This window comes from Budorcas taxicolor, chromosome 13, assembly GCF_023091745.1.
Source record: "Budorcas taxicolor isolate Tak-1 chromosome 13, Takin1.1, whole genome shotgun sequence".
Taxonomy (NCBI): domain Eukaryota; kingdom Metazoa; phylum Chordata; class Mammalia; order Artiodactyla; family Bovidae; genus Budorcas; species Budorcas taxicolor.
This window is the reverse complement of record NC_068922.1, coordinates 64,081,800-64,101,433: the sequence shown is the minus strand read 5'-3', so window position 1 is coordinate 64,101,433 and position 19,634 is coordinate 64,081,800. Positions and strand designations below refer to the sequence as shown.

Below are 19,634 nucleotides of genomic sequence, written 5' to 3'. Positions count from 1 at the left end.
CCACTATTCTCAAGGTAGTATGCAGACTACGTGCCATGCTGTGTTAAGCCGCTTCAGTTGTGTCCAACTCTTTGTGACCCTTTGGACCGAGCCCACAAGGCTCCTCTGTTCGTGGGATTCTCCAGGCAAGAATACTGGAATGGGTTGCCATGCCCTCCTCCAAGGGATCTTCCCAATCCAGGAATCGAACCCACATCTCTTACAGCTCCTGCATTGGCAGGTGGGTTCTTTACCACTAGCACCACCTGGGAAGCCCCATGCAGACTATATATAGGAGATATTCAGTTTTTAAAAGTTGTTTAATGAATGGATGAATGAACACATCCCAGCTAAGAAAAGGATTTTACTTCCTTGAGGTTTGCCCTTTAATGTGTTTAGCCTTATAAATTATCATTATAAATTGTGGTCAACATTTCTTAAGCCAACCCTAAACCATGTAAGTAAACTACTGGCTAAATAAGTGACAGACAGTCAGAGAAGCTAGGTCTGTGAAAGGAGAAGCATAGTGTCTATAACAAAGAACGTAAGAGTTCTCTCTAGAACAAGTTCAACTGCTAATGTGATCTGGCCAAGTCACTTCCACTCTGAGCCTTAAGTTCCTCATCTGTCAAGTATTGCTGTGAACCATACCCAGGTTCAAAATAATAAGGGAACAATTACATACGTACAATGCAGATGAGACATAGTTTATTATGAGAACAAATAGAAAAGTCTTAGGCATTATGGGAGACTGAGTGGTAGGGATGGCTGTCAATGGGTCTAATGTGATCTTAGCTATCCAAGGTCAGAGCAAAGAATGGTAGTAATTCCCTGTCCAAGGCATACCATAGGTAGAGTACTTAATAAGTGATACTGGCCAACTAGAGAATGTCTACAGGAAACCAACATGCATGATAGAGTTGTTCCAGAAACTATACTATACAAGGAACTTGAAGATTACCTCATCCATAAAACAAGGGCACTGACTAGATCAGGGGTTTCCAAACTGAGTTTTGCAAATCCCCAGAGGTTCCACCCACATATCTCACAGGGACAATGACAAGATAAAGAAGCGAACAGAATGTGGCTCTTGTCCTTCAATCTATGTTCATTTAGATCAGCTCTGCTCTTTCTTGTTTTAGGAATGAGGCTTTGGCATAATCATAAAAATAGCTAATATATTGTTTGCCAAGCACTAAGTTCTTTATTTGCCAGAAGAAATATCAATAACCTCAGATATGCAGATGATACAACCTTTATGGCAGAAAGCAAAGAGGAACTAAAGAGCCTCTTGATGAAAGAGAAAGAGGAGAGTGAAAAAACTGGCTGAAAACTCAACATTCAAAAAACTTAAGATTATGACATCTGCTCCCATCACTTCATGGCAAGAAGATGGGGAAACAATGGAAGGCATCTTCAAGGCATCTTCTAGATTTAGATTCCTACCTCAGCTTGGCAAAGGGATGTAATAACTGCCCTCAAATACCTAAAGAGATGTCTCATGGAAAAAAGAATGGGATTATGCTATGTGACCCCAGAACATAGGATTAAGACCACGGGAAGAACATAAGTAGGGATAAAGTTACAGGGAGGGGATATACCTAAGAATTTGGTAACAGAGGTGCCTAACAAGGTGATAAGTATTATTTGAACTCTGTGGTTTTGGTCGTGTTACAGAATCAGAATGATCACTTATGAGAATTGTTGGGAATGAAGATTCAGGGGCTACAACTCCTGCTTTGTACAGGAAGTGGACCTCAAAGGTCTGGGAGTCTCAAATTCTCATAAAGGTTTAAAGTATGATTATCAAACACTAAGTATCATTACCAGTGACCCAACTCTTTCATACCAAATCCAGGAAAAGGCAGACAACTCTAAGCCTTCTGTATTTACTGTTGTAAATGTGAGGCTGCCCTAAGGTAAGAACCTGTGCCCCTACCTAACTACCAGCTCTCATCAAGGGCAAGAGGCCAGTACTGGGTTCCTCTTCTTTCCCCAGCTTTCCTCCTTGCTGCCTTGCCACTGCAGTTCCCTAGATTTGTGATAGAAATTCTGAAGATCAGTGACGGAAGTAACTTTAGCAAGTATCCTGTTTACCTCTGTTTATAGTGAGATTAAGAAGGCTCAAAAAAAAGGCATTATCTAAAGTCATTCTCTTCATTAAATATTTACTCAATACACGTGTATAAGAAGTCAGCCCAGACACAAACACAGGTAGCTGACGTGGCTCCGGACACTTGTGTCAGGCCTCAAGACAGTCTCCAGTTATTACATACTTATTCTTACATATGTTAGTACATATAATAATATATTAATATATAACATATTCTATTTATTATTATACATGTTATTTAGATCCCACCTACTTCTAAAAAGTGACTAATGTCTTGGACAGCACAGCCTACTTGTTTCATTTTCACCACTTACTGCTCTTTAAGGCATCAATGGTCATAAAACTCAGGGAGAAGTAAGAGAAGAAAATTAACGATACACCTTTTTTTTTTTTAACGATACACCTTAAACATGAAATCCCCCTGCCCTCCTCCACAATCTGCCCATCTGATTCAAGTGGAGACAGACTGTTCCCAGCATAGTTATTTCCCCACATACCTCCCATTAGTTTAAAGTATTTGTGCTAAAGTGTTCACGTTACCAGGCAAGGGGAGTAGACTCTTCCTCAGCCTCTTCACCCCAAACCTTCTAAAATCCTCCTTTTCTTCACTGTATCAACAGAAGACCAGCCTGCCTACTGAGTCACCATAGAGCCACTACAGGTTGCAACAGAACTTCTAAGAACCACTTCCTTTTCAAACAATCATAGAATCCTGACACATCAGCACAGGAAGGGGCGTTGTAGAATATCAGTAGTTCACCTCCCATCATTTCCACAAAGGGAAGGCCCAGAGAGAGGAAGGGAATGGTCTGAGGCCATCTTCCTTCTCAATGAATGTTTTTCCTTAGCAAGTACAGTTGACTCTTGAACAACATGGGGGTTAACCTGCTTATAACTTACAGTTGCCTCTCCATATCCTTGATTCCTCCATATCTGCTGATTCAATCAACCACAGACCATGCAGTACTGTAGAATTTACGTTTGAAAAATATTTGCATTATAGGTGGACCCATGCAGTTTAAACTCACATTGTTCAAGGGTCAAATGGTATATTTTAATAAGTAAATACACTATTGTGAAACTAGTGAAGATATAGACAGAGAACAAAAAAGTTCACTGAAATGAACTCCAGGTCATGGACCTAGATAATGAATAGAGTCCTTGGACATGAATGCTAAGACAACACATTTTAGAGCTGTGGTTTTCCATGTCACCTTGACAGTCTTCTCCTTGTTAGACCATGGGCTCATCTCCTCTTTTCAACCATCCCCAACTCCTCAAGTACACACACTCACTTATACCCCACCAGGATCTGGAGAGCTCGAAATAACATACTTTCGAATTCATATTTGGGAACATACAGGGATCCTGAAAGCAGAGCCTTTGCCCTGAGGTCACTCTTGAAGACACCTGCTTCTCAGAAGTTTCTAAGGAAGCACTGAAAAATAGCCAGAGCCTGTGGAAAGAGACTTCAGTTGAGACTGAGGTAGGAGATGGTTCAGAGATAATGATAACCAGAGGCAATCCAAAGCAAAAACTAGAAGGAATGGACTAAACCAAATTCTGGGGGCTTGAGAGATTGAGCTCCTCTCCTGGAATAACCTAGAGACTGAGCAGCTTGTATAACTCACCAGAAAAACCACCACCAACCTCTCTTTCTACCCTCTCCTCAGAAACTCTTTACTTAATCCTCCAATCTCTCACTGTTTGCCAGTATCCCTTTAACTAGTCAGGCCCCACTCCCAAAGCCACCTCTAATGTCCCTCACTGACTTATCTCTCTGTGAATGACTATTCTAATAACTTTGTCATTGATTTTTTTCTCATACATATACACATAAATCCCCACTAACACCCCAATCTGTCATGGTAGGGGGGAGAAAGTACAAGAGAGATTGAAACCATGGTCTTGTCTAGAGGGTAAATTTAGCCTTTGGATCAGATGACTACGTGCCTTTGAAAGAGGTAAAGTGCTAGAAAGACTGAGGGAACAACTGACTCTTCTCTTACTTTCTTTGCCTGTCTCTCCTGCATCTATACAACCAGTTACCTATATCGGTTTCTCTCCCCTAAATTACTGTAAAATTTTATTGTTCAATTCCATTCCCACAACTAATATCCCAGTTTAGGCATCTCTACCTTGAGTAACAAAACTCTCAGCTCTCTGCCTTTATATTCTCACTTCCATATGAATCCAGATTAATCTTCTTGAGCCCAGCTGTGACATCACTCCCCTGCATAAAATATTTTCATAGGTGTCCAAAAATAGTCAAGATGTCCCAGTCCTGGACCTCACCACTGTTGAATACAATCTTGATTCCCTTTTCTTTCACACCTTACATCCAATTCAAGTCAGCAAATTCCATGGGCTCTTCACTCAAAATAAATCCAGATTTTGACCACTTCTAAGCACCTTCAATCACTATCACTGTTCACATGGATTTCTATAATAGCCTCATAAGTCTCCATGCTTCTAATCTTGCCCTTCGATGGTCTATTCTCAACATAAAGACAGGTTCTAAACATAAGTCAAATCACTGTCACTTCTATGCTCAAGATTGTCTAGTGGTTTCCCATTTCACTGTGAAAAAAAACCCCAAATCTTTCAATCTATACAATCTAGTGTCCTGCTGACCTCATTCCCTATCACTCTGTTTTTCTAACTAATACTGCTTCAGCTATGCTAACTTCCGAGCTAGTATTCAAACACACTAGGTAGCGGAACACTCCTGTCCCAGGGCCTCTACACTTACTCCTCCATGTACCTGGAATAGTTTCCTTTCCCAAACCAACTATATGCATGACATTTTGCATTTCCTTCATATTGCTGCTCAAATGTCACCTTTATCAGAGAGGGCCACCGATATCAATCCCCATTTTTCACTGTCATTCCTTGTTCCTTAAACTGCTTTGTATTTTTCTACAGCACTTATCACTACCCGTCATATATTTATTGATTTGTTTGTCTGTCTCCTTAAGCTGGAACATAACCTCCAAGAGGGTAGAGAGTTTGTTTGTTTGTTCAGAATATTGCCTGGTACGTAGTAAGTCCTTAATAAATATTTAATGAATAAATTGACCCCTGCATAAACCCTTTACATCTGTAAAGACAGTTGGCCTAGATGGATTCTAATAAAACAATCACTTCAAATTCTAAAAATACTATTATTCCATGAATATTTACAATGTGTCAAGTCAAAAGTTAAAAGCCAAATTATTCCTTAATAGTGTTCTATTTTGGCTAACTGAAGTACTTCGTTTGTGGATTATTTCAGTACCTATACAAGATATGCCCTAAATGTGATTTTCTAATGCCACTATGTTGTTGTTGCTCAGCTGCTAAGTTGTGTCCAACTCGTTGTGACCTCTTGGACTGCAGCACTCCAGATTTCCCTGTCTTTCACTATTTCCAGGAGTTTGCTCAGAAAAAAGAAAAGAAAGCCACTTCAGTTATCTAAATGTCTAGGCTGAAAAGAAAGTCATACTATGGCTCCATAAGAAGTGTATCAACCGGAGCAAATCACTGAAAAGATGTCACTTTAAAAACATTAATAAAAATTAGAGCAGAAAGAAGGTAGGCTCTAGGACCAAGGGGAAAAAGAGAACTTCATAGAATAAATTATATGATAGTTTGAAAAATATTGAGTATATGATAAAGGAAAATGGTATAAGAAAATTTTAGGTGATTTTTAACTTCTTTGGAAACAAAAACCTTTATATAAAAGCAAATACAATCATATATTATTCTAAAATAAGCACTGATTTTAAATTAACTAAAAAATAGAGGTATAATTACGTTGAGATTAAGAGAAAGAAGTTGGAGTAGTATTTAAGAACTGAATTCTCATCTATCATAAAAGGAAGTCAATGCTTTCTTTAAAAAAAAGAAATTGCAGTATAAGCGTATTATTTTAAAAATATAGAGGTAAAAAAGGGAAGTAAACAAATATCTGGGATATTTGCACTTTACTTTCTTTTAACAAATGTGATTTATTTGCAGATTGAGACTTGAATAATAATGGCCCATGTGGTACTTGTCTTCCACTCTTCTTACCCCTATACCATAACACTCATAGGGCTGAGTACTCAGTATCTTTAAAATTCTTATTGGTTGACTGACCAATGTAAAAATGGAGTAAAAATGTCTTGTTACAGAGTTACAGAATTTTGCACGAGAAGTAAATGTAGAGATTATATATCGAGTGCTTCATAAATCAGTGTTCCATGGAATACTGCTTCTTGTGATGTTCACCGCATGCTATAAAAAATGTTTGGGGCTCAAATAAACTTTAGAAATCCCATGTTAAAATTAATCAGGTATCTTTACTGTAGGACTTCTTGGAGCCTTTACTGTATCAATACACAATGGAAATCCCGGAAAGGTAATTTACTATACAGTGCTTCTCAGTCTGTTTTTTTTTTCATGAATCAAGAAGCTCCTGCTCGGGAAAAAAAAAAGTTCCTGCTAATATGTCTAGTAATTAGTAGTTCCAAAAGCATTCTTGGGAAAACACTGATCTAATCTACTCCTTTCATTTTACATATGCGGAAAGACAGGCTCTGTTCAAGTACAGATGGTAGGGGAACTAGAAAGAAGGGCCTCAGGATTCTGCAGCAATATACACTGAATAAACAATTCTGGCCTGTGCCTTTTCAGTCTTTCATCATGCACTTGATTTTAAACCAGGGGACAAATTCAGACAAAAGTATCTCCTATCCAGATCTTTAAAGGTTTTCTGATCTCTGAAGAACCTAGGAGATGGGCCCAAGTGTCAGCTGGAGCTCAAGCATAAAGTCTCATGGCAGGAGCTAAACAAAGTCTCAACAGGCATAATGGACTGTGAATTTCAGTGGCAAAGTGACCCCAACCTGAGCAATGGTAATATGATAACAGACCACTCACATTTGTACAGTGTTTCCCAATAAATAAATAAATGCTTTTACCAAATCATATTTGATTCTCCTAACAATCCAGTTATAAGGCAGGGGTGGGATTTAATATTACCCCCATTTTATGGACAAGGAAATTGACTCTCAGAGAGTTAAATGCCTTGCCTATGGTTACATAGCAAGTGGATGGCAGAGTTAGAGTGAAAAACTGAATTTCCCATCTCTCAGGTTAGGGTTTTTCTTAATATATCACACAAACTGGGCAATGTTTTACTGACTACAAATTTAATGCATCCATGAAATACCAATATTCTTCTACTGGCTCATTTAAAAAAGAAACATTAATTCTCAAAGTGCTTATGGTTGGTGGCAGAAACACCCCAATAACTGGAACTTCAAGGTCCTATTTCAGGTTCAGTTTAGTAACACCTCCTCTAAGCTATGTTGCTAGGAAGAGGGGGTTTTAGTTTCAGTGGAGGAGTCAGCATGGCTGAGTGTTAAAAACAAGGAATCAGACAGACTTGGGTTTGAACCCTGGCTCCACCAGTTACTCACTCTATGACCTTATTCACTATGAAGCAGAGATGCATGCTTCATTTCTTCAGCTATAAAATTGGGCTAAAAATACCTAATTTGCAAAACTGTTGAGAGGCTTGTATAAGAAATTAGAAGGATAGTATAATGTCATGGTTAAGAGTATAAACTCTGAAACTGTGCTACCAAGATATGAATATCAATCCTTATTACTAGCTCTATAACTTCAAATAAGTCATCTATTTACATCTCAGAATTTCATTTTCACATATGTAAAATGAGGAAAATAAATAATATATTTTTAGTTGTTGTGAGCATCAAATAGGATAATATGTGTGAAGCACTTGAGCATAGTATCTGGCATATAGCTCAATCAAAGGTAATGATGATAACAGTGGTGGTGGCAGCAAAAAATCCAAAATCCAGTGTTCTCCCAAAGCAAGAATAAGAAAACAACATAGTCCTTTTTGCTTCCATTTACCCCCTCACATTGTTCCTCTCCAACTACAAGTCGAAAACCCTAGACTAGAAGTCAGGATACTTGATTTTGAATGTCAGTTCTGTCACATACTAATTACATGATTTTAGGGAAGTCATTTAATTTGAGGTATTTTTCCTCACCTAAGACATTAAGTTAATGATACTTTGCTTATTCTTCTGGGTTGTTGTAAGCATCAAATGCATGGATTTTTAAGGTACTTTGTGAACTATAAAATGCTATATAAATGTCAGGGTGACTTTTTATCTGCCACAGGCTATAAGATAGGTGTTTTTACCAGTAAAAAGCAACTTTATCGCCAAGTTTTTTCTCATGGACAATTCGATCCAGTACGTTGTAGCAGATGTTGGTAGTTGCTCCTTTCATCCATTCAATGAAGATTTTCCCTTTAGTCACATCAAAGTTGTACTGAAGGAATGGACCAGGACATGGGGTCTTCCAGTAAAATTCCTTGGCAATGTCTCCCCAAAACTCTACAACAGAAAAGAAAGACCAGACATCATTTAGCTTCTGAGGCACATTTATCCTCAGATGGCTTACCATTCTATGCATAGCACCAAGTCACAATTTCTCTGCCCTGTACTCTAGGACCTATCACCTGGGTCCCTCTTCTACCTCTCAAATCTTAACATCCACCACACTCTTAAACCATCTTTACTCTCATGGGCTGAATCTTGACTCAAGTTTCTTCCCTCCCTTCTCAAAATATCCACGCTATTTTTCACCATCTATTCAAACTGTAACCAGTGCCTATCACAATGCCTAGTACATTGTAGTTAATCAGTAACTTTAGTGAAAGGAAGAAATCCTTTACCCACAGAGCCTTCCATGACAAGGAAAAATTTGTTCATTCACTCTCAGCAATTACTTAATGAACATCTCTTTCTCCTACTACTATTTGCCCAAGTGTTATTTGCTAAGTACCAGATGTGGCTTTTAAACTCTTTAAATGCATTATCTCATTTAGTTCTTACCACAACCGTAGGAGGTAGGGTTTTTCATTCTTATTTTATTGGTTTGAAAATCAAGGCTCAGAGAGGCTAAATAATTTGCCCAAGGTGGGTCAGTGGGTAAAGAATCTGCCTGCAAAGCAGGAGACCCAAGTTCAATTCCTGAATCAGGAAGATCCCCTGGAGGAGGGCATGGCAACCCACTCCTGTATTCTTGACTGGGGATCCCATGGAGAGAGGAACCTAGCAGACTACAGTCCATGGGGTTGCAAAGAGTTGGACATGACTTAGTGATATCTATTTACACATTTACTAAGTCAAGATTTGAACTGCCCTGAGGAAGACACTGTTGCTAAAGTCTGAAAGATGAATAGGAGTTTTTCTTCACTCTCCCACCAGGAAAAACATTACTATGGGACAGAAAAGAACCATGGGGATACGTTAAGAGGAATTCCTTCAGGCTGAAGCACTGAGAATAAGAGAAAGAATAGCAGAAAATAAGGCATAAACTAGGCAGATAACATGCAATCCTTCTAAGCATAGAGAATTTGAGCCTAACAGCAATAGGCTTCCTTGATGGCTCAGATGGTGAAGAATCTGCCTGCAATGCAGGAGACCTGGGTTTAATCCCTGAGTCAGGAAGATCCCCTGGAGAAGGAAACAGCAACCCGCTCCAGTATTCTTGCCTGGAAAATCCCATGGACAGAGGAGCCTGGTAGGCTACAGCTCATGGAGTTACAAAGTGTCAGACATGACTGAGCAACTAACAGTTTCCATTTCTAAGAGCAATGGAAAGTCATTGTACAGTTTTAACCAGAGAAGACTTACAATATTGAAACATTTGCCTGGTTACTCTGGAGAAAAGGTACTCAACAGGTTAAACAGGCTGTTGCAGAACACCTAGGATAATCTAAGTACTGGATCACAAGCTAGAGGAGAGAGAGACTTAGAACCATAAGAATGGAAGGAAAGTTAGAGGTTATCGGCCTCTCATTTTACTGATATCAAGAAATCAAATTTATAGAAGTAAAGTGACCTGTTCAAGTTGGATGATGTAGTTTATACAGTCTGATTAAAGAGATAATGATGCTGAGCAGGGCCCCGTTGGACTCCTGCGGACACAGGCCTGTTTGTCCCCCACTTCTTATAGGCAAGAATTCAGCCTCCATGACCTAAATGGCATCACAGTTGCTCATCAAGGGAGGAATAGCAATAAAACATCAAGATTAAAGGACCACAGAGGCTCATCAAGGTTAGGACACTGGACCACCTAAGACCCTCCACACATCCAATCTTGTCAGGAACCCCACCCCTTTGAACTTTGCAGAAGAAAGAATACAAGACTGTTATTGCCTTGATCCTTATCACATACTCCCGCCTGACTATATAACCTTTCCCTTCTCACCAGGGAGGAGGCATAGTTCTCGAGGCACTAGCCTACTGTGCTCCTCCTCTGCCTGGCAAAGTAATAAAGCTATTCTTTCCTTCTCCTCCATAACTCTGTCTCCGTATTTCTGTTTGGCATTGGTGCACAGAGAGACAAGATTTTGGCAGCAATAAGACTAAAACATAAAATATTTTTGAGTATACAAGACAGAATATACTGAAAGCTAAATCACATGGTATACATCTTGCTACCAGATTCCCTGGTGGCTCAGGCAGTAAAGAGTCTGCTTGCAATGCAGGAGACCTGGGTTTGATCCTTGGGTCGGGAAGATTCCCCTGGAGAAAGAATTAGCAACCCACTCCAGTATTCTTGTCTGGAAAGTCCCATGGACGGAAGGGCCCGGCAGGCTACAGTCCGTTGGGTCACAAAGAGTCAGACACGACTAAGTGACTTCACTTTCTTTTCTTTCTATACAACTTGCAATGAATTAAAGAAATCCAAATCAAATCAACCCCAAGGTGCCATTATATGCCTCTGCAGCAAAGACTAAGAAAGTATTAAACTCAATGCCCAAGTGATCCTAGAAAACAGCATTGTAAGAAATTAGCACAACGTTACTGAACAGCAGGGCAATGCATGACAAGAGTCATAAAATGTTTTATATTCTTTCAACTGCTAACTTTGGGGAAACACACCCTAAGAAAATAATACCACAGGGAAAAAAGTGATTACTCAAGAGATGTTTATACTAACACCATTTATACTGTTAAACTAGAAACAACCCTAAAGCTCAACAATGAAAAAACTGATGAAAACTGAAGAGATGAAATCTCTTTAATCACTGGTAGTGATACAACAGGATACTAAATGGCCATTAATGAAAGAACAAATGGGAACTGGCATTTTAATGAATGCCATTAATGTCCAAGGATTGAGCTAATTTCATTTAATCTTTATATGGCCCTCTGATGATCTTGATTTTAATACATGAGAAAACTGAAGCTCAGGACACATAGGAAACTCTCCCAAGAATCACACAGCAAGCAACCTGAATACAAAATAAGATCTAACTCTAAAGTCCATCTTGTTAGAACTACATTTAATATGTGTATACTCAAAAAAATACATTTTAAGTGACAGTGGTAGGTACAGATTATGTAAAACCATATATGAACCACATTTATGTCCATCAACAAGAAGTAAAGAAATCTGCGTTTTATAATCACTTAGTTTTGTTTTGTTTTCTGGCCCGCCAGGCCATAGGCAGCATGGTTCCATGACCAGTGATCGAACTTGTGCCCCCTACAGTGGAAGCATGGAATCTTAACCACTGTAATGTCAGGGAAATGCATAATCATTTAGTTCTTGCTTTTATTTTTTTATGATGGAGCTGTTGAATTCTGGATGGTTCTCTGGCACATGTTCTAAGTACTGAAGTTTAGAAAAGATAAAAATGGACTGGCATGATCAGGAAATGCTCCGTGGAACTGGTGAAGGTTGACTAGGTAGAGAGGAACAGAAGGGAATGGGCAAAGCCATGGTGATGGGAAAGGGACTTCTGTGGATACAGCATATCAACAAGAATGGTCTGTTATAGAATGAGGGGCATGCGGTAGGGAGTATCAGAAGATAAGAACAGAAAGGTGGGGTAGGCTAGTTATCCAGAGATTCTGAAAGAAAGGCAGAATTTTAACTTTAAACTGTAGGAAATAGGGAACTATTGAAAGTTTTTGAAGTAACATATGAAAGCACTATTTCCATTATCAGTCTAGTAGTGTTTAGTTAATTCTAAATATACCAGAAATAATGGAGATGAGTGAGACTAGGGGAGAGAGAACCAATTAGAAGGCTGCTCCCTTGAATTAAAAGGGTCTATAGAAATGGAAGAAAAGGTAACCTAAGAGATATTTGGAAAGAGTATTTGATAGAATTTCATAAAAGGCAGACTGTGGATCAGGGAAGAAGACTAGCATAGCTACTGGGAGTATAGATTCTGCAATCAAAACTATGTTAGTTCAAATCTCAGCTCTACCACTAAATACCTCTGTGACATTGTTCAATTTAGTTAACCTCTCTAAGTGACAGTTTCCTTCTCTGAAAAATGGGGATAACAGTCTCTACATCAAACAAACAGAATTTGTGCCCAGTAAGCAGTTAGCAACCTATAAATAAATGAGATATACAGATGGATAAGATTTGGGATAGTGCCATTGGCAGGGATTAGAATATTAGGAAGAAGAGCAGATTTGGAAGGGAAAATTGGTAAATCTGACTCACAGTAATGTTAAATATGGTATAACATCAAGGTATGGGAACAAAATGCTCTACAGACCTATGAAATTTGAGGCTAGAGCATAAGTGAGATCCCGGATACAATGCTAAGTATACACAAAAAGAGTTACTGTGACAGTAATAGCTCATCACTGGGGAGAAGGTATTTGCAAATCATATATCGGATAAAGGGTTAGCATTCAAAATATATAAAGAACTCATACAACTCAACAACAAAATAACAAGCAACCCAATTAAAAAGTGAGCAGAGGTGCTGAATAGACATCTTTCCAAAGACATACTGATAGCCAACAGATACATGAAAAGATGTTCAATATTACTTGTTATTAGGAAAAGCCACAATGGTATATCACCTCACACACATCTGAATGGCTATTATCAAAAAGGTAAGAAACAAGTGTTGAAAAAGATGTGGAGATATGGAGCCTTCATACATTGTTGGTGGGAGTGCATACTGTTACAGCCACTTAGCAATTCCTCAAAAAATTAAGAATAGAACTATTATATGATCCAGCAATTTCACTTCTGAGTATTTTTCTCAAGAAAACAGAAACACTATTTTGAAAAGATATATTCACTCCTATGTTTATTATGTTTACAGTGAATAGCCAAGACATGGAAGTAAGTGTCCACTGATAAATGAATGATAAAGAAGATGTGATATATAGAGATATGTATTTACCTATATAAATATACAAATATTAAAGCCAAAAAGTGTCAGTCTCCAAGTGTCCAACTCTCTGTGACCCTGTGGACTGTAGCCCACCAGACTCTTCTGTCCAAGGGATTCTCCAGGCAGGAATACTGGTGTGGGTTGCCATTCCCTTCTCCAAAGGATCTTCCTTACCTGGATATTGAACCTGGGTCTCCTGCATTGCAGGCAGATTCTTTATTGTCTGAGCCATCAAGGAAGTAATATAAATATTACTCAACCATAAAAAGAATGAAAACTTACCATTTCAGACAGATTCAAAGACAAATACCATATGCTTTCACTCATATGTGCAATGTAAAAAACAAAATAAATGAACAACCAAATGAAACAAAACAAACACAAATACAGAAAACAGATTACTGGTTTCCAGAGGTGAAGTGGGGAGGGTAAAATGAGTAAAGAGGGTAACTGTATGGTGATAGGTGGAAACTAAATTTTTGGTGGTGATCACATCACAATGTACACAGAAGTAGAAATACAATGTTGCATACAGGGAGCTTAAGTAATGTTACCTTAATTAAAAAAAATGAAAACATGAGAAACATGAACTCATGACAGGAAAAAATATAGAGACGGAAGAGAAGTGAAAAGAGGCCTGAGGTAGGAGGGGAGGGATAAATTAGAAGTTTGGGGTTAACACATACACAGTACTAGGCTTCCCAGGTAGCTCTAGTGGTAAAGAACCTGCCTGCCAATACAGTAGATGCTAGAGATGCAGGTTCAATCCCTGGGTCAGGAAGATCTCCTGCAGGAGGAAATGGCAACCCATTCCAGTATTCTTGCCTGAAGAATCCTATGGACAGAGGAGCCTGGCAAGCTATAGTCCATAGGGTCACAAAGAGTCAGAACCGAAGCAACTTAGCACACGCACACACACATACACACACACACACACACACACACACTAATATATATAAAATAGATAACCAACAAGAACCTACTGTATAGCACAAGGACTATACTCTGTTTTGTGATAACCTATAAGGGAAAAGAGTCTGAATATGGACATATGTGTAAATAATTGAACTACTTTGAACTGTATACCTGAAAACAAACACATTATAAATCAACTATACTTCAATTTTAGAAAGAAAGAAAGAAAAAGAAACAAGCTGGAGTTATCTAATCTGAAGGTAAACTCTGATTAGGAAGTGAGTCTATAGATAAGATCACCTCTCTAAGAGCCAACTAGGAAGTCTCCATTGGAAAGATGAAGATATGATATTGCTTTAGAGCCAGTATATGAATTGGCCTTTATATTTTATTCCTAGAAAATTCCAACAAAAATACAATGTTATCCCAAGAAGTCAGAATCCTAGGATAGTTGGTGGATACAGGTGGTGTTGTAGGTGTGTTTTATGAAACTTCCATGTGATTGTGTTTTTATTTAAAGATATTGGCTCATTTCCCTATTAAGGGAAGCCTACTCTGAAATCTTTTGTAAAGAGTAGGAACTTGACAAGGAAAGAATTACCAACCACAAGAGTCAATTAAAAGATTAAGTGTAATATTTGTCTAAGGGGTGGTCTATATAGACAAATTTAGTCAAAAATATCTATAAGAACACCTAAAAAAAAAAAAAAAGAGGTCTGAGCACTAAAACTTGGACATTGCCTGCAGCAATCAACCGCTCTACACCTGATTTAATCTTATCTTGCTTACTAAATAGTTGCTTCATCCACATTGCTTTTATAGGTATCAGACTAACCACTATTTAGTGAAGGCTGGTGTGCATTAGGCACTGGGTAATGCACACTTCACTTACTACTCATTTTAGCCCTCAAACAAATCTTCAAGGTAAGTATTATTACCTCTATTTTATAGATAAAGAAAAGGAATTTCAGACAGGTTTTAAAATCTCAAGACCAAAGAGCAAATGAGTGGCAGAGCCAAGATCTAAATCCAGATTGTTCATGCATGTCCCACTGCCAGCATCATACCGCCTTCCAATTCAGCTACATCTGTGACCCCTTACCGAGCTTGAGTCTCAAAGACATGGCACTACCCATCAGAATTACGGAGTTATTACAATCCCAGCCCTATTTTTTTTTATTTTAAAGACAATATTTTAGTGACTTGTTCAGTCTTACATGGTAGTCTTCATCGAGATTTCTGAAATACTAAAAATAGATCTCCATTACTAACTTGGGGATTGCCAGGATGGGACTCGAGTGCCCCTCAGCAGTGGAGACTAACTCACAGGCGAAAGGTGTCAGAAGGCACTGGGCTGAGCTGGGCTGAAAAGCGGTAAAGAAAGTTCTCTTCGTGGCCCGCCTCCCTTCAAGGCGCTCCTGGCACCTAAGAGCCCGACTGTTCATATGAGGAACTCTCTTCTCAGGACATTTTCACTCTTTCAGACGTTCACAGAACCTGCGAAACCCCCAAGTCGCAAAGGAACCCCCCAACTTCTAGGAGACGCTCATTTCCTACAGAACGACATTTCCTCCTTCGCCGCAGAGAACCCCCTCCTCCCGGAACCCCTTTTCCATCTCCTTAAAGAACCGCTATTCTTCCATAACAGAACCTCTATCTCCTTACCAACTCCCCAGTTTCCCAAGGGAACCTCCACCTCCTCACGGAACCTCCATTTCCCGACGGAACACCCCCAATTACTCCCTCTCCTGTGAACCCCCACTTCTCTTCTAGCTGACGTCCCTCAGGCCCGCCCGGGCCCTGCCTCACCTCTCGGCTCCTCCAAGGAGCGCCGGTGCAGCTCGCGGTAGCGCTGCAGCGAGGGGACGTGCGCCGAACGGCTGACCTCGGGCGGAGGAGACCAGCTCCGCGCCGGGCTCCGGGCCCTAGCCTCCTCCCGGGCCCCGCTCCCGCTGCCGCTCCGGCTCCGCTCTTCGGGAAGTCCCATCACCTCAAGTTCCGAACACTGTAGCCGCCTTGGCGGTAGCAGCTGGCGCCCAGGCGCGGAAAACAGGCCGACCGAGGGGCGGGGCCTTAAGAAGGGGCGGGGCCTGGGTGCGGGGGCGGGGCTTAGGCAGGTGCAAGAGGGAGAGGCCCAGAGGGGCGGAGCCGTGCCTGGTGGTGTTGGGACCAGGTCTAGCAAAGAAACCCATAGGCCAAAGTTGAGTATTGCTTGGGGCATGGGGCGGAGCTTACTTGCGGAAGGGGTGGAGCCTCAGCGGGAAAGCAGAAGGGGAGGGGCCAGGCGTGACAGGAGAGAGGGTGGGCCCGTGGAGTGACCGGGAGTGGCAAGGCTGGATGTGACAGGAGAGGAGGCAGGACCATGGAGTGACCAGGGTGGGGTGGGGTCTTGGAGTTACAGATGCAGAGTTGAGTTAGGGCGGGGCATGAGCAGGAAAGAGCTGGGCTAACAACGAACGGAGTTTGGTCAGGCCCAGCGAGGAGCCGCCCCGCCATCTGATTGCACAAGCCTGTCACCCCACCGAGTAGAAAAGCCAGGTGGAGTAGGGTCCTTTCCGGGTGACACACTTTCGCTCTGGGAACTAACCGCTACCCTGAGGAAACTCAGATTTTCTTCCACTCCTAAGGACAGTTCTTTACTTTCCTTGCCTCCACAAATTTCCATCCAGGCTTAAAACGCAAAGATTCATTAAGTTAAGACTAGAAGGCGCCTCAAGTCTTTGCAAATAAACCCATTTCATTGCATAAATTGTAGACTCAGGGAAAGGGAGGACTTTGTACAAAGTCCCAGAAAAAAAGACCATAACTTGGCCCAAACCTAGATCTCCTGCCTCCAGAAGTTTTTACCACCTTATCTGGCTGAAGCTGAGGCTTGTGAAATAGTCTAGGCAAATAGAAGGAATCAGTCACACCCTTCTTTCCTTCCCAGTCTCTTACTTCATCAAGAGACACCTGGGCTCAAATACCTCCAGCTTCCCTCTATGCCTTCCACTCCAGAAAGGAGGGACCAGCCAGGACCCTCCATCTCTCTGCACTCACTACCAAGAAGGGCCAACTCCCACCCATCCGTTTACAGAACAGCCATCATGTCACGAAGGATCCTTAAGTACCTAACTCCAAGAGTGATTCTGAGGCCGGGAAGCAGGCAGCCCCCACTTCCTGAAGCCTACGCAGAACCCCATCTGGCCCAGCCTCCCTTCCCACCTGCTCTCTTGTTCTTTGTCCAACTAATCTCATGCCCAGCACATCCTAGATTCAGTTCAGTTCAGTCGCTTAGTCATGTCCAACTCTTTGTGACCCCATAGACTACAGCATGCCAGACCTCCCTGTCCACCACCAACTTCTGGAGCTTGCTCAAACTCATGTTCACTGAGTCAGTGATGCCATCCAACCATCTCATCCTCTGTCATCCCCTTCTCCTCCTGCCTTCAGTCTTTCCCAGCATCAGGATCTTTTCTAAGGAGTAAGTTCTTTGCATCAGATGGCCAAAGTACTGGAGTTTCAACTTCAGCATCAGTCCTTCCAATGAATATTCAGAACTGATTTCCTTTAGGATTGACTGGTTTGAACTCCTTGTGGTCCAAGGGACTCTCAAGAGTCTTCTCCAACACCACAGTTGAAAAGCATCAATCCTTCAGTGTTCAGTTTTCTTTATGGTCCAACTCTCACATCCATACATGACTCCTGGAAAAATCATAGCTTTGACTAGATAGGCCTTTGTCGGCAAAGTAATGTCTCTGCTTTTTAATATGCTGTCTTGGTTGGTCATAGCTTTTCTTCCAAGGAGCAAGCGTCTTTTAATTTCATGGCTGCAATCACCATCTGCAGTGATTTTGGAGCCCAAGAAAATAAAGTCGATTACTCTTTCCATTGTTTACCCATTTATTTGCCATGAAGTGATGGCAAATAGTTCTAGTCCAAGGGCACACGGTCCTAGTATAAACAGTCCTCTTGCAGTCCCACACACAAAATTTTGGGCAGCCCTCTACCTCTTGCTCCTCCCAGCTCTTCTCTTACGCTCCAGAGCGGTTTCCCAACACACTGCTGCCCTCTCCTGTCTACAGATGGCATGGCAGATGCTGTACCCCAAAGGGATTTCACAGGGTTAAAGTCATCTCTAAGCCTGGAGCTGAGGCTGGGGGAGGAGGGGATATGTGGCCAAGGTCTTAACCAGCCCCCTCCCTCTGCCAGGGATTGTGGAAAGAAGAGACCATGAGAAAAAGCAGATATTCTCTTCATGTCCAGGGAAGGGTAACGAAAATGTGATTCTCATCTGTCTGAGTACTGGAAGACAGGCGGATAGACTGTTAAATGGAAATTCGGACAAGAGGCCTAATAATAAAGAGAACCAACATTCCATCCTTGGAGACTGGGTAGTAGAGCAAGCTCTGGTGTAGTTGGAATTTGTCAGAGTGGGAAATGTTTGGATCACGTTGGACAAGATGAGAATCCACGAGATTAAGGAAATGATGATAAAGACTATGGCATTTACCGTGTTAAGTAGGTGTGAAGCCATATTCTAAAAACTTTCCATATGCGATTTAATCTTCACAACCAGAGATGGCTGCTATTATTCTCTCCATTTTACAGATGAAGAAACCCATACTGAACGAAATTAGGTACTTTGCCCAAGATTACAGTTTGTAAGTGGTCACAGACGGAATAGAAGAACCCATAGACCCATTCCCTACCCTCTCCCACCCCAGCCCATTCCTGCCGTATCATTACCACCACCATTTCTTCTTTCTCAAAGTGTCCTTTCCAGAACCACATAAAAAACTCTTTAAATAATGGTAAACACGCAGGTTCCAGAGATCCCATTCCAGCCAACTAAATCATGATTGCTAGAATGCCATCTAGAGACCCGCTTTTAAAATCCTAACATGAGCTCAACACTTGCTAATAGGTCAGGGTTCCCAGAAGGGATTGTAATTGAAAGAGGAGTTGGCGAAATGTTGAGGAGGGTGGTCCAGGGAAGGATCCGACGACCCAGGAGAGACGTCCAAGAAGCGGTCTCAAAATAAAGCAGGTTGTGGATGAAGTAGGGGGCTGGGGCTGGGGGCAGAGGTGGTGATGAAGGCGGAATCTGAAGTCGAAAGAGGGCTCTGGGGTCGGAGGAAGTATGAGATAGGAGAATAAGGATCTTGGAGTTCAAGAAGGGGTTTGAGGTTTGAGAAGTTTGGCATTAGAGACAGCATCTGGGGTCGACGAGAGGTTTGCAGTCAGTGAACTGGACTGCGAGCCGATGAGGGAACCTGGAGTCTGAGGAGGTTTCTAGCTCAAACTAGAAGGAAGAAAGGGTTTGGTCACTGGGCTGCGTGAGGTGCCCCGAGCCACTAAGGTCGCGCTTACTGAATGCTCTTCCCCTCCGGACTCCCCACTGCACGACCCCGATCGTCCTCC

At 41.2% G+C, this 19,634-nt stretch overlaps 1 protein-coding gene across 1 annotated transcript in view; it reads right to left on the bottom strand.

Annotated features, from left to right (window-relative positions):
• The window catches only part of ACSS2 (acyl-CoA synthetase short chain family member 2), a 44,344-nt gene extending 28,063 nt beyond the window's left edge, over positions 1–16,281 (bottom strand). The window contains exons 1-2 of the mRNA XM_052650695.1: positions 16,041–16,281; positions 8,292–8,487 (exon numbers count right to left, since the gene is read on the bottom strand). Coding sequence (XP_052506655.1) covers positions 8,292–8,487; positions 16,041–16,218 — 374 coding nt within the window. The 5' untranslated portion in view covers positions 16,219–16,281. The remainder of the gene's footprint in view (positions 1–8,291; positions 8,488–16,040) is intronic.
• Between the last annotated feature and the right edge of the window lie 3,353 nt (positions 16,282–19,634).